Here is a 14,128-nt window from a genome sequence, read left to right on the forward strand (position 1 = left end):
TTTGTGTCTGGAGATTTAAATTGCCTTAAATTTCTTTTAGACCTTAAGTAGATTACCCAGGTAGACCAAATGTGCAATTTTGGGAACCACTGTATACGGAATGTTGTGAAGATGACAGAAAAGGTACAATATTGATTGTATTTTGAGATGAGCTGAAATTATCAGTTAGATTGAGACAAACATGATAAATATTCTGGATGAAGGACTCATTTGAGCTGTTAAGTTTAAGGAATAGTCTAATAAAACTTGTAGGGTTTGTGATGCTTATGATTAGTGATTTATTTCTAGCAGTTGATGAGGTGGTAACTTGGAGACTTGAATTAAGATAATTGAGGAAGATCTACAGGACTGGTTACAATCTTGGGTGGTTAGGATGTGCAAGTCTGTGATACATCACTAAAAAAGAAAGATCTTAAAGTTGTATTGGCTGTCTGAAAGATGCATTTAAAAGAACACAGTTGGAATGCCAGAGTTGGAGGAGAAAGAAACGCGACCACAGATCTGATCGGGTACAAGTATGGGAACTTCTGTGAAGTTGTTTGGGGAATGTATGTGATGTTTATGGATCAGTAAAAGCAGCGCCTTCTACGCATGTGACTGTCATCTCGGCGGTGCAGGTAACGGCTGTCTGGTGGTTTTTAAGTCGCGGTATAGTCCAGTTATTGTTTTTTTAACGGCTAAAATTTAAAGTTTTTTTTAAGCGCCTAGTGGACCCGGAAGCTGGTGTCGCACTAGCTTACCTGCGAAGGTTTTTTTTTCTTCTAAAAGCACGCAGGCGAGGAACCCGAGGCACTACAGGGGTAGAGCCTCCCACCTGCCCTCCTCCTCTAGCCTAATAATAAGACCCGTTGTGGTAAACAGGTAAGTGCTGCATTTTGCTTGTTTGTTTCTTTAGATCTAGTTTTTAAAGTTTACCTTTTTAGAGGAATGGCAGCGAAGGCAGTGCAATGTTCCTCTTGCAACATGTATGAGGTGAGGGAAGCCATTAGCGTCCCTGCTGATTACACTTGCAAGAAGTGCACCCATCTCCAGCTCCTCCAAGACCATGTTAGGGAACTGGAGCTGGAGTTGGATGAACTGCGGATCATTCGGGAGGCGGAGGTGGTCATAGATCAGAGCTTTAGGGAAGTAGTTACACCGAAAGTTATAGAGAGATGGGTGACAGTGAGGGGGAGTGGGAGGAAGCAGCCAGTGCAGGGACCCCCTGCGGTCATTCCCCTCAAGAACAAGTATACCGTTTTGGATACTTGTGGGGGGATGGCTTACCAGGAGTAAGCAACGAGGTTCAGGCCTCTGGCACGGAGCCTGTCCCCGTTGCTCAGAAGGGAAGGGTGGAGAAAGGTAGAGCGATAGTTATTGGGGACTCAATAGTGAGGGGCACAGATAGGTGGTTTTGTGGGGGCGACAAAGACTCACAATTGGTATGTTGCCTCCCAGGTGCAAGGGTACGTGATGTCTCTGATCGTGTTTTCCAGGTCCTTGAGGGGGAGCAGCCCCAGATCGTGGTCCACGTTGGCACCAACGACATAGGTAGGAAGAGGGGTGAGGATGTTAGGCAGGCTTTCAGGGAGCTAGGTTGGAAGCTCAGAGCTAGAACAAACAGAGTTGTTGTCTCTGGTTTGTTACCCGTGCCACGTGATAGAGAGTCGAGGAATAGGGAGAGAGAGCAGTTAAATGCGTGGCTACAGGGATGGTGCAGGAGGGAGGGATTCCGGTTTCTGGACAACTGGGGTTCTTTCTGGGGAAGGTGGGACTTCTATAAACAGGATGGTCTACACCTGAACCTGAGGGGCACCAGTATCCTTGGGGGGGAGGTTTGCTAGCGCTCTCTGGGAGGGTTTAAACGAACTCTGCAGGGGCATGGGAACCTGGACTGTAGCTTTAGGGTACAGGACCTTGAGTGTAGGGAGGTTAGGAACGTGGCATCGATCTCGAAGGAGGGTGTCTGTAAACAGGAAGGTGGCTTGGAGTGTGTATACTTCAATGCCAGAAGTATAAGAAATAAGGTAGGTGAACTTGCAGTGTGGGTTGGTACCTGGGACTTCGATCTTGTGGCCATTACAGAGACATGGGTAGAACAGGGACAGGAATGGCTGTTGCAGGTTCCAGGGTTTAAATGTTTTAGTAGGGTCAGAGATGGGGGTAAAAGAGGGGGAGGTGTGGCATTGCTTGTCAACGATAGTATTACAGCGGTGGAAAGGACGATGGATGAAGACTCGCCATCTGAGATAGTTTGGGATGAGCGTGGAAATAGGAAAGGTGAGGTCACCCTGTTAGGAGTTTTCTACAGGCCTCCTAATAGTCCGAGAGAAGTAGAGGAAAGTATTGTGAGGATGATTCAGGAGAAGAGTGAAAGTAATAGGGTGGTTGTTATGGGGGACTTTAACTTCCCAGATATTGACTAGGAAAGCTATAGCTCGAGTTCGTTAGATGGGTCGGTGTTTGTCCACTGTGTGCAGGAGGGTTCCCTTACACAATATGTAGACAGGCCAACAAGAGGTGAGGCCACACTGGATTTGGTTCTAGGTAACGAACCAGGCCAGGTGTTAGACTTGGAGGTAGGTGAGCACTTCGGGGACAGTGACCACAACTCGGTGACTTTTACTTTAGTGATGGAGAGGGATAAGTGTGCACTGCAGGGCAAGAGTTATAGCTGGGGGCAGGGAAATTATGATGCGGTGAGGCATGACTTAGGATGCGTGGATTGGAAAAATAGGCTTCAAGGGAAGAACACAAATGATATGTGGAGATTGTTCAAGGAGCAGCTATTGGGTGTCCTTGATAAGTATGTACCAGTCAGGCAGGGAGTAAAGGGTCTTGAGGGAGCCATGGTTTAATAAGGAACTGGAATCCCTTGTGAAAGGGAAGAGGGCGGCCTATGTAAAGATGAGGTGTGAAGGTTCAGTTGGGGCGATTGAGAGTTATAAGGTAGCCAGGAAGAATCTAAAGAGAGCTAAGAGCAGCGAGATGGGGACATGAAAAGTCCTTAATTGGTAGGATTAGGGAAAACCCAAAGGCTTTCTATCGGTATGTCAGGAATAAAAGGATGACTAGGGTAGGTATTGGTCCAGTCAAGGATAGTAGTGGGAAGTTGTGCGTGGAGGCGGAGGAGATTGGATAGACACTAAATCAATACTTTTCGTCAGTATTCACTCAGGAACAGGACACTGTTGCTGATGTGAATATTAGATTAGATTATTTACAGTGTGGAAACAGGCCCTTCGGCCCAACAAATCCACACCGACCCGCCGAAGCGCAACCCACCCATACCCCTCCATTTACCCCTTTACCTATCACTATGGGCAATTTAGCATGGCCAGTTCACTAACCTGCACATCTTTGGACTGTGGGAGGAAACCGGAGCACCCGGAGGAAACCCACGCAGACACGGGGAGAACGTGCAAACTCCACACAGTCAGTCGCCTGAGTCGGGAATTGAACCCAGGTCTCTGGCGCTGTGAGGCAGCAGTGCTAACCACTGTGCCACCGTGCCGCCCTCAAGTCACAAGTGATTAGAATGGATGGCCTTGAGGTATGTAGGGAAGAGGTCTGGGGAATACTGGAAAGGATGAAAATAGATAAGTCCCCTGGGCCTGATGGCATTTATCCTAGGATCCTCTGGGAAGCTAGGGAGGAGATAGCGGAGCCATTGGTCTTGATTTTTATGTCGTTGTCTACAGGAATAGTGCCAGAAGACTGGAGGATAGCGAATCTGGTCCCCTTGTTCAAGAAAGGGAGTAGGGATAGCCCTAGTAACTATAGGCCAGTGAGTCTCACTTCTGTTGTGGGCAAAGTCTTAGAGAGAATTGTAAGGGATAGGATTTATGAACATCTGGATAGGAATAATGTGATCAAGGATAGTCAGCATAGTTTTGTGAAGGGCAGGTCGTGCCTCAAAACCTTATTGAATTCTTTGAGAAGGTGACCAAGGAAGTGGACGAGGGTAAAGCAGTAGATGTGGTGTATATGGATTTTAGCAAGGCGTTTGATAAGGTACCCCATGGCAGGCTAATGCAAAAACTACAGAGGTATGGCATTGAGGGTGCATTAGAGGTTTGGATTAGGAATTGGCTGGCTGGAAGAAGACAGAGGGTAGTAGTTGATGGTATAGGTTCATCTTGGAGTGCAGTTACTAGCAGTGTTCCACAAGGATGTGTTTTGGGACCATTGCTGTTTGTCATTTTTATAAATGACCTAGAGGAGGGGCTTGAAAGCTGGGTGAGCAAGTTTGCGGATGACACGAAAGTCGGTGGAGTTGTGGACAGCGAAGAAGGATGTGGCAGGTTACAGTGGAATATAGATAAGTTGCAGAGCTGGGCAGAAAGGTGGCAAATGGAGTTCAATGTAGCTAAGTGTGAAGTCATTCACTTTGGTAGGAGTAACAAGAAGATGGATTACTGGGCTAATGGTAGGCTACTTGGTAGTATGGATGAGCAGAGGGATCTTGGTGTCCATGTACACAGATCTCTGAAAGTTGCCACCCAGGTCAATAGTGCTGTGAAGAAGGCATATGGTGTAGAGGAATTGAGTTCCGGAGTCCTGAGGTCATGTTGCAGTTGTATAAGACTCTGGTGCGGCCTCGTCTGGAGTATTGTGTGCAGTTTTGGTCGCCATACTATCGGAAGGATGTGGAGGCATTGGAACGAGTGCAGAGGAGGTTTACCAGGATGTTGCCTGGCATGGTAGAAAGATCATTTGAGGAAAGACTGAGGCACTTGGGGCTGTTCTCATTGGAGAAGAGAAGGTTTAGGGGAGATTTGGTAGGGGTGTACAAGATGATTAGGGGTTTAGATAGGGTTGACAGTGAGAACCATTTTCTGCTAATGGAGTCAGCTGTTACTAGGGGACACAGCTTTAAATTAAGGGGTGGTAGGTATAGGACAGATGTTAGGGGTAGATTCTTTACTCAGTGGGTTGTGAGTTCATGGAATACCCTGCCAGTAGCAGTGGTGGACCCTCCCTCTTTATGGTCATTTAAGCGAGCATTGGATAAGCATATGGAGGTTATTGGGCTAGTGTAGGTTAGGTAGGCTTCGGTCGGCACAACATCGAGGGCCGAAGGGCCTGTACTGCGCTGTATTTTTCTATGTTCTATCTTCCAACAAGCTGATTTGACCTATTCTTTGGTGTTTAGTAATCTGGTTGCTAATGAGGCTGTTCACTGAGCTTTCACAGCATTGTCAAATTTGCCAGATATTCAGGTATGAGTACTTGGGAGAAGAGTCTTCAAGAGTAGCTGTTAATTAAGACAAAAGTTTGAACATGAAGGAATATGCCCATTCATGGATTTTGCTGTAATATGGATTTTGATTTCACTTGCACACACTAAACAATAAGATCACCTTCCATTCATGCTATATTAAATTAACAAAGAGCCTTCATAAATGCATTTTAAATAAAGAAGCTTGACAACATTCAGGACAAAGCAGCCCGCTTGATTGGCACTTAATTCACAAACCGCTCTTCTCTACACTACCAATATTCAGGAGCAGCAGTGTGTATTATCTACAAGATGCAGGAATTCACCAAAGATCCTCAGACACTACCTTCCAAACCAACAGCCTTTTTGTGACATTGAAGATCTCAATGACTGGTAATAGGTTGTAGGGCATCTACAATTCTATCATATCTGTGCTCCTCATCGAAAACCTATTTACTCTAATTCTACTTCCCTGCACTTGGCTGTAGCCATTTTTGCTATGGTGTTTCAAGCATTTTATCTAGCAGGTCATAAATGTTGTGGTGGTTACTCCCTCTCCCACTTTCAAGCATAGAGTTAAGATACTTCCTACCCTCTGGATGAAAACTTTCTTCTTTAAATCTCCTCCAAACCACCTCCCATTTACCTTCAATCCATGCTCCCTGACCAAAGGGAAAAGCTTCTTCCCATTTGCCAGATGAATGCCCCCTCGTAATTTTGTACACTTCGATTAGGTCCTTCCATAACTTTCTATGCATTCAGGAAAGCAACCTCAGCCTGTTTAGTCTCTTTTCGTTGCTGAATTGTTCCAACCCAAGCAACCTCCTTATTGAATTTCCTCAACATTGTTTCACGTGTAGTCCCATCATTCCCATAGTGTGGATACAGAACTGCACACAGTACTCCTGCTGTGGCCTAAATAATATCTTATACAGCTTCAACATAACCACCTTGATAGTGGCTTGATAGTGCCACTAGTGCCTTGATTTTTGATGTCAGGTTTCCCATTGCCTTCTGGGACCCTTGTGTGCAGAGATAGTGCCCTGCTGCTGAGCTTAGGAGGGCTGGGTTCAAGTCCTACCTGCTGAAGAGACGTCTACTAACATCTCTGAACAAGTTTGGATGAGGAAAATTTCTCTCATGTGCCACGTTAATAACCTAACTAACGTATTGCCTTCAATGAGTGATGGACATGCACATCAAGGTGACTCTGATCTTTGTATTTCCTCCAATCCTACCATTTATTGTTTATGCCTTTGCTTTGGTGCTCCAAAATGCAAAACTTCACACTTCTTAGGATTAAGTACCATTTGCCACTGTTCTACACATTTGGCCAATCCATTTAGATCCTTCAGTAAGCCCTCCCAGTTTTTGTGCACTGATCAAACGTCTTGCATTCATATCTAGATCATTAATGTACACCTCAAACAGCAAGAGATCCAGTACCAATGACATCACTAGACAGACTTCCAGTGACCAAAACAAAAACAACTTTCAGTCATCACTTTGTGCCTCCTGCCACGAAGCAAGTTTGTCATATTACCCTGGCTGTTATCTCTTTGACCAGTCTCCCATGCAAGACCTTGTCAAAAGCCTGACTGAATTCAATGTGGACATGACATCGACCCAATTTATTCTGTTGTTTCCCAATAGATTTATTATTGAACTTTGCATATTTTGTTGAATGTCAATTCTGTGTAATTCAGACTCCCAAGGAGTTTGTCCCATTATTATCCCAGATATGTTCAGGTCTCTGTCTAACGTGCACTTCTCTGCATGAAAATTTTCTTGGACTTGAATCTAACTTCACAAGTTGTTGCTGTGGTCCAGGGTAGCAGTAGCTTTGCAAATCAGTGGCTCTGACTAAAATGTTTTATAGAATGTTTTCACAGATTGGCTGCCGTAACTCTTGTTCCCATAGCAAAGGAGGAGCATTTCCAAACACTGAACAGTACCAAAAATACAATTCCCATGCATCAGGCCCTAACTCTGCTCTGATCAGGGCAATGGGAAATGTCAGTTTACAATTTTCTACTCCTCTACCAGCTTTCGGATGATTTCTTTATGCCCCCCAGATGCATACGATAAAGGCCATGTAGTCCATTGCCCACCAATTAACTCCATCTATTTCCTGCCTGTCTCTTCTGTTTTTGTCTCCCTGCTCCCATACAACTCAGTTATTCTTTTAAATTATCTCAGGATTTCTGATTCTACCATGTCAGGTAGAAAGATACTCCTTATGTTGATCAACCTACAACAATAAAGCTAAATCAATTCGTTCAATTCAAACTTCTTGAAGTGTACTCCATAATTGCATTACTTTGTGCTATTTCTGTAGTCCTTCTCTTGTCTCTACAGAAGTACTATTGTCATTTGTCTTGTTTATATACTGAAGTTTGAGGTCGGTCTGTAGACACTTGAAGAGTCCTTCCAGGTCTTCAATAATTTGTCCGTTTGACATAAGAGAGCATTGTGTTCTGCTCTAAACTGTTTCTAGGGCTTGGCGCTCTCCCTTCAGCTGGAACTTAACAAGGTATTCAAGGACTGTCATGAGCAAATAGAACTTGATGTTTCCTCTGTATAGTTCAGTTTCGTTTGCTGTATGAATTCCCCTCAACCTGGTTCCCCTTCTGATATAGAACTGCGTTACCTACCACTTACCTGGGCCTCAGTGCTTATAATTTCATTTAGTGCCTTAAGGGAAAAATTGGTAAATTATTCTCCGTTGAGTAAATATTTGAGACTAGTATCTCCACAACAACTACCCTTCGTTTGGAAAGAAAGATACATTTGAAAGACACATGACAAAAAGATGATATTGTTTTGTCCCTTTGTTCTTTTCACCCCACCTCCCCAACACACACTGCCGCAAGTTCACTTCATATGTATGGTATAAATTGTACGCTTTCAATTGCAGGGTTTTAACTGCTATTGATTTCTTTCAGAGTTGGAGGATGAAAGTCTGAAATATATAGTCATCGACCAATTTCATCAAAAGTTTGGTCCTGCTGTAAGTTCACTAATTACAGTACTGTTGCCTTTTCCCTCTGAAAACACTGATCATATATTCAGTTTCATAGGATATTGTCTGTTTCGTGCAACAGGAAAGGTCAGTAATTTTCCTGACCAGCTCTCTCTCAATTAATAGTGATCTGCCCTTTTTTTAAACTAGAATTGAAAGAATTTAAAATTAGGTTTCCCTACATCCTGGAGCATGCACTCAATCTGAATAAATCCAACCGAAGATCTTCAAATCTTCGGACTTTTATCCATATGACTATTTGCTTATTTCCGCCCTAAATAGTCAGCATTTGGGAAGCTTTTTGTGAAGATATCTATCACTTACTTAGTACTTATCTGTACATTTCCCAGCAAAAGTGATAATATTGAAATCACAATAACTCTGGCTTTTTTCCTTCCCCACCTTCATAGGACCAATGCTTGCTCTATTAAGATCACATGATCCAACACATATAAGGGATCTGCTCTTAACACCCAGCATTTGACCAGTTTCAGACAGGATAAGATTTGGTCCAACATTTTAGGGTATCTACAGTTTTCCCTTTAGATTTTCTCATAACTCGATATTCCACTTCCTGACCTTGTCTGCAACCGATAAGGATGGTTTTTTTGCACCACCCATGTTGAAAATCTGTTTGGCATACTTGCCACTTCTGTAGTAAAAGAAAATGTTGTTTTATGTTTCAATTCTTTTGATTTCCTTGTTTCTTAACCTTTATTAGTATATAAAGCCCATTATACTTAAATTGTATGTCTGGCAGAAAGGTTTACTTCAATCCTCTTTGCCCAAACTTCAGGAGAAAAATAAATGTATGCAGTGAAGCACCTTGAGGCTGCTCAGCCATCCGTATGCTTATCTTTAGCCTCATTGGACTAGCCACATTCTCCTCAACTCCCTAGATTCTCTGAGAGATCAGAATCCAATTGAGTGAAGAATTTTCTCCTCATTTCGTTCCTAAATGAGGTACCTGTATCACAATGTCCTCGATTCTCAACCAAAGAAGAAAACTGCAGTGCTAGCCTTGCAGAGTCTCTTTTTTTTTAAATATCTTGTTTCAAATGGATCATCTCTCATTCTTTCAAACTTCAGACCCAGTATGGTCGTCTCAAAATTCCATTCAATTGTAGCAAGACTTCTTTATTCTCGTACTCCAATCTCCTTATAAAAAAGGCCATCGTGCAATTTTGCTTTCCTAATTGCTTGCTTAATGCTAACTTTGTTCCCCATACACAATCAAGATTTGTAAGTTTAAGTCTTGTAATTAAAAAAAATTTAAATGAAAAAAATTAATCTTTCTTAATTTAGATTTAATTATTTTAATTTTTAAAATGAATTGATTTTGTGTTCTAATTACCAAAGTAAATATCCCCTGATTTCTCCATACAATAACCTGTTGGTAATAGATGATTGCTGGAAGCGGATTGTCTGACCAACATCATGGTGGAGCATGTTTCAACAATTCTGCCACCAATATATCAGTCCAAAACATAGATACTATTTCCTATGGGCAAGGTTGAGCAGACTTTATCTGTTATGCTTCTCTGCAGCTGATCATTTCCCAGACTAAATGTGATACTGAGACAAACACCAGATGTTCATTTGGAAGGGAAGAATCATTCCTTTTAACCTATCCTAATAATTGAGGAAGGGGGAAATTGGGAAGATTAGAATATTTTTATAATAAAAAGCAAGTAAATGGTGGGCAGTTGACTGTTGCTCGTCACTGATAGATGGGGAGGTGATGGCATAAGAAGTGTTGTCACTGAGCTGTAAATTAGGGAATACTCTGGGGATGTGGGTTTTTATGCCACCATGGCATCTGGAATTATGTTCCAGATGTTATCTGGAATTAAAAGTCTGGTGATAGTGAAAGCATTGTCAATTGCCATCAAAATCCATTTCATTTGCTAGTGTCCATTTCAGGAAAGAAATGCCCCATTCCTTACTTTGTCTGGCCTATGTTGGAATATCTATAGCAATCTTGGTTGACTCTCAAGTGCCCTCTGCAATGGCTGAGCAAGCCATTCACTTCGAACAAATTATTTTAAAGTTTTAATGGAGTGGAACTGGATGGAACACCAGTACTCAACCTAGGCACTGGAAGCAATAGCAAACTTGGCAAAGGCCTCCTTTAGGCATTTGGAACCCTCCGCACATGTGCACACATCCCCCACTGCACATCCCTTTACTTGCACACCTCCTCCATGGGCTTCACTCATAAACTTTCAAACCTCCCCTCCCCCACACAAATGTGCATACCTCCCCCAGACATGCACCCCAAACAGTCCTGTACACATGTAAACCCACACCCAGAACCTCTTGTCTGATGTAACAGTGCACCACCTTGAGAGCACTAAGGGCTACTCAGTTGCTATCAAGTGTTGTCTGCCTTTTGAATTGCAAAACCTTTGAAATCAAGAATAAGATTTTGTTCACTTTTGTCATTACCTTTTGTAACTGTTCATTATCTTTCAATGGCTTGTATACAGCAACACCATTTAAAAAGGGGTAAAAATCATTTTGTTTTCATGCTTAAATCAAAGTGTAAAATTTCATTGAGCTCCACCCACTGTAATTTTGAGCACTTAGTTAAACTGTCTATGTGCTGTTATAGCCTCCTGGTTCTATTGTTGCAACGTGTTGTGCACCCGGACTCAGTGCCATCAAACTTGGATGAATTTATTTTAATTATTTTTCGTCATTGATACATGATGTAAAACTGGGGCACATTGCAGTTTCTGGAGAACATCATTGGTCACATCCCATCAGTTGAAAAATAATCACTTATCTTTACAGACTGTCTTTTACTTTTCAACAAGTTACTGACCTATGCCTCAATGTAACTTCATGGATTATTCCTTGTCTGTTCGTGTATTTGTCTAAATGCTTCTTAAACATTAACAGTCAGTCTCTGGTCCTGGTTGTTGTCTTGATCTTGCTTTTTGACCCCAAGAAGAGCTCCTGCAATGTTTCTGATCCATCCTGAAGACTACTTTATTCCATGTTCAAAAACATCCTTCATCTCCTCCCTTGTCTCATTCTACTGCCAGGACTTTTGCTTTTGCTTTGTCATCTCTGGACTCAAATTATTCTCAAGGTCTCCTTGCCAACTCCCATATTATACTCCCCTTAAATTTGAGTTCACCCAAAATTCTTCTGCCAGTGCCCTAAGTCTAACTAAGTCTTGCAAGCACAGAGGTTATGAGTTACAACACATTTAACTCCAAGTTGAAAGATAACTATTTGGAAAAAAAAATCCTGGTTTCAATTCCCTTGTGGCCTCAGGCCTCATTCACTCTTATGAGTGCACTACCCCAATTCTGATCTGTTCCATACATCCTTTCATCATTCCACCTTTTGGCAGACGTGCCTTTAATTGCCAAGGCACCAGAATCTGGAACTCCCATTGCAAATGTCTGTCTTACTTTTACTTCAAAACACTGCTTAAAACTCAACTCACCTGTTTTAACATTTCCTTATGTGGACTGATGTCAAAGTTTGTTTGCTGATGTTCTGTGAAAAGTGCCTTGGGTTATCTTAGTATGTCGGAGGGCAGTTGAAGTGGAAATGATTTTTATGTGCTCTGATGGCAGAGTCTCATTCTGCCAGCAGGGGAAGCCGTCAGACCACTTGATGAATCTGGGTTGAGTTTTCACATACTTTTGAATGTTTCCAATTCCATTATTACACTCTGTCCATCCAGTTTTTGTGAAGTCTGGACATGAACATTATTATTAAGATGATAGAGGATCTGTAAGAATTATTTCAACAAATACTCCTGTAAACAAGTAAATCCTGGTTCCCATTGTAGCAGTGCTGTGTGCATATTAAGTGTCTCCCCTCTCAACTCAAGTGGGGCTTGTTGGTGCGTAATTCACCCTGCTACATTGCTCTTCATTGCCCGTGAGCTGCCAGACTCCACATCCTGTGGATGAAGTCTCAAAGGGTCTTAGCCATGTTTTCCTGTCAATCTCCCACTCCTAGTGGATGGATCCATAATAAGCTTCAACGCTTAAGAATCTTGTAATCTGACTGCAGAGGGATGGATGTCGCTATGAGTAGAATGAGGAAACAAATTGGATATCAGTATCTAATGAATTCTAACTTTTTTTGTCTGATTCCTTGCAGATCTTTCACATTAAAAAGCAAAGTGCAATTGGAGTGGCAGTGGAAGGTATTGATATCTGCCGCTTTGGGAAGCTGTGCTTGATACAGGTACTGTTCTATCCTTGTGTCAGTGCTTGGGCAGCTGGTGCTGAAATCCAGAAGATTATTATTTTGTAACCTTAATTAAGTAACTATACGATAAGATTCCATGCTGGCTATTATTCCCAAGTATCTGTCTGAAGAAAGATCATTGACTAAAGTTTTCATGTAGACAAAGCTGGAAAGGCAAAAGATATAAGCATATTTTCCATTGTTGAGATTTAAAGTAGGCAGTTCAATAAAAAGGACAACTACACCTCTACTGATCAGCTAACTTTTTTTATGCATATGTACTTATTTTCAGACACAAGGGTTAAGCTGCTGCAGGATCTCGGTGTAATGCAGTTTATGCTTAACACAGCCGATAGGCCAAGGAGTTATTTCTACCTTGATAACGCTGATACTGTAGAGCACTTTTCCCAGCTGTTGGCAGCAGAAGTTTGGATTAACTCAAATTTAAAGAGAATGCAAGATGGGTGCCGGCCAGGAGAGCTTGAGATTGATTTGCATCCACAGAAAACAAAGCCAAGGGTGAGGGTCCAAAGTGGAAGATTAGAGAAGGATGGAGATCAGGAATCCTTTTGATTGTGGAAGTAGGTGGTCTTCATAATGGAGCAGCAATGTTGCCAGAAGCTCCTTTTGAAGTCAGAAAGCAAATAGAGTCAGTAATTAATTTGGGTGAGTGGGGGTGACCTTACCTGATACCAAACAATAAAACTTTTAATAAGCTGTGTCACCCTCCAACTATTTTATTAATTTTGAACTTCAATTCTTGCTTGTGAATTAATTGTTTTTGAACCTGAGCCTGTATCTTTACTGGGCCATAGATTTTACCCCATGTTCTCACCTGGCTAATTTCATTTTGTTTTTTTTTCATTCTTGTTTTCTAGATAGCGACAGTGAATCAAATTTATTTATTTGATATTTTCCTTCTGGGACCAGTGGCATTTAAGAATGGACTGAAAATGATTTTAGAGGACTCCGACATACTGAAAGTAAGTTCCTATATCTGTAGTGTCAGCACTAGGGGATACATTTTGCTTACCCTGCATTATGACCTTGGGGAGTAGGAAAATTATCTGCTCTCTGCTAGTCAATAATTTTGATGTGGAAAGCCTATGCATCTGGAACAATACATAAATGTTACTTCGCTAAGCATATTCCTATGCTAATGATCCAGTCACGCTGGGAGATGGCTTTGAGAGAGTCAGGGATGTAATCCTATCCCATGCACCCACAGTGTAGAGCTTTGCAGTAAATGATATATTTCATCTTGAAGGAAGGAATGAGCCGTTTTAAAGATTAAGATTTTTGAATGGCACCTTATCAAATGACCCTTGAAAATATAAGGAACAAATAGTGACATGATCCTAGATTATTAATCCAGGGGCTAGTAGTTTAAACCCACCACGATAGCTAGTGGAGTTCCGAATTGATTAAAAATTCCAACACACATTTTCTACCCCCCAGTAATGGTTGCCCCGGAAAAACTGTTATCAATTGTCAACATAAACTCATTTGATTCGCAAATGTCCTTTCAGGAAATCTTCTGTTCATACCTGATCTGGCCTGCAGCTGACTCCGGATCCACATCAATGTGGCTGATTCTAAAATGCCAATGAGTAAGCTGTTCAAAGGCAATAACTAACAAGTGAGAAAAACTAGGCTTGCTAGTAACACCCATATCCCGTGGGACAAAA

The 14,128-nt window shown here is 42.1% G+C and overlaps 1 protein-coding gene across 1 annotated transcript in view; it reads left to right on the forward strand.

Annotated features, from left to right (window-relative positions):
* The first annotated feature begins 2,204 nt into the window (after positions 1-2,204).
* exd1 (exonuclease 3'-5' domain containing 1) overlaps positions 2,205-14,128 on the forward strand; it is a 31,705-nt gene continuing 19,781 nt past the window's right edge. The window contains exons 1-4 of the mRNA XM_060828645.1: positions 2,205-2,259; positions 8,146-8,210; positions 12,351-12,437; positions 13,319-13,423. Coding sequence (XP_060684628.1) covers positions 2,205-2,259; positions 8,146-8,210; positions 12,351-12,437; positions 13,319-13,423 — 312 coding nt within the window. The remainder of the gene's footprint in view (positions 2,260-8,145; positions 8,211-12,350; positions 12,438-13,318; positions 13,424-14,128) is intronic.

Source organism: Hemiscyllium ocellatum, chromosome 8, assembly GCF_020745735.1.
Source record: "Hemiscyllium ocellatum isolate sHemOce1 chromosome 8, sHemOce1.pat.X.cur, whole genome shotgun sequence".
Lineage (NCBI taxonomy): Eukaryota > Metazoa > Chordata > Chondrichthyes > Orectolobiformes > Hemiscylliidae > Hemiscyllium > Hemiscyllium ocellatum.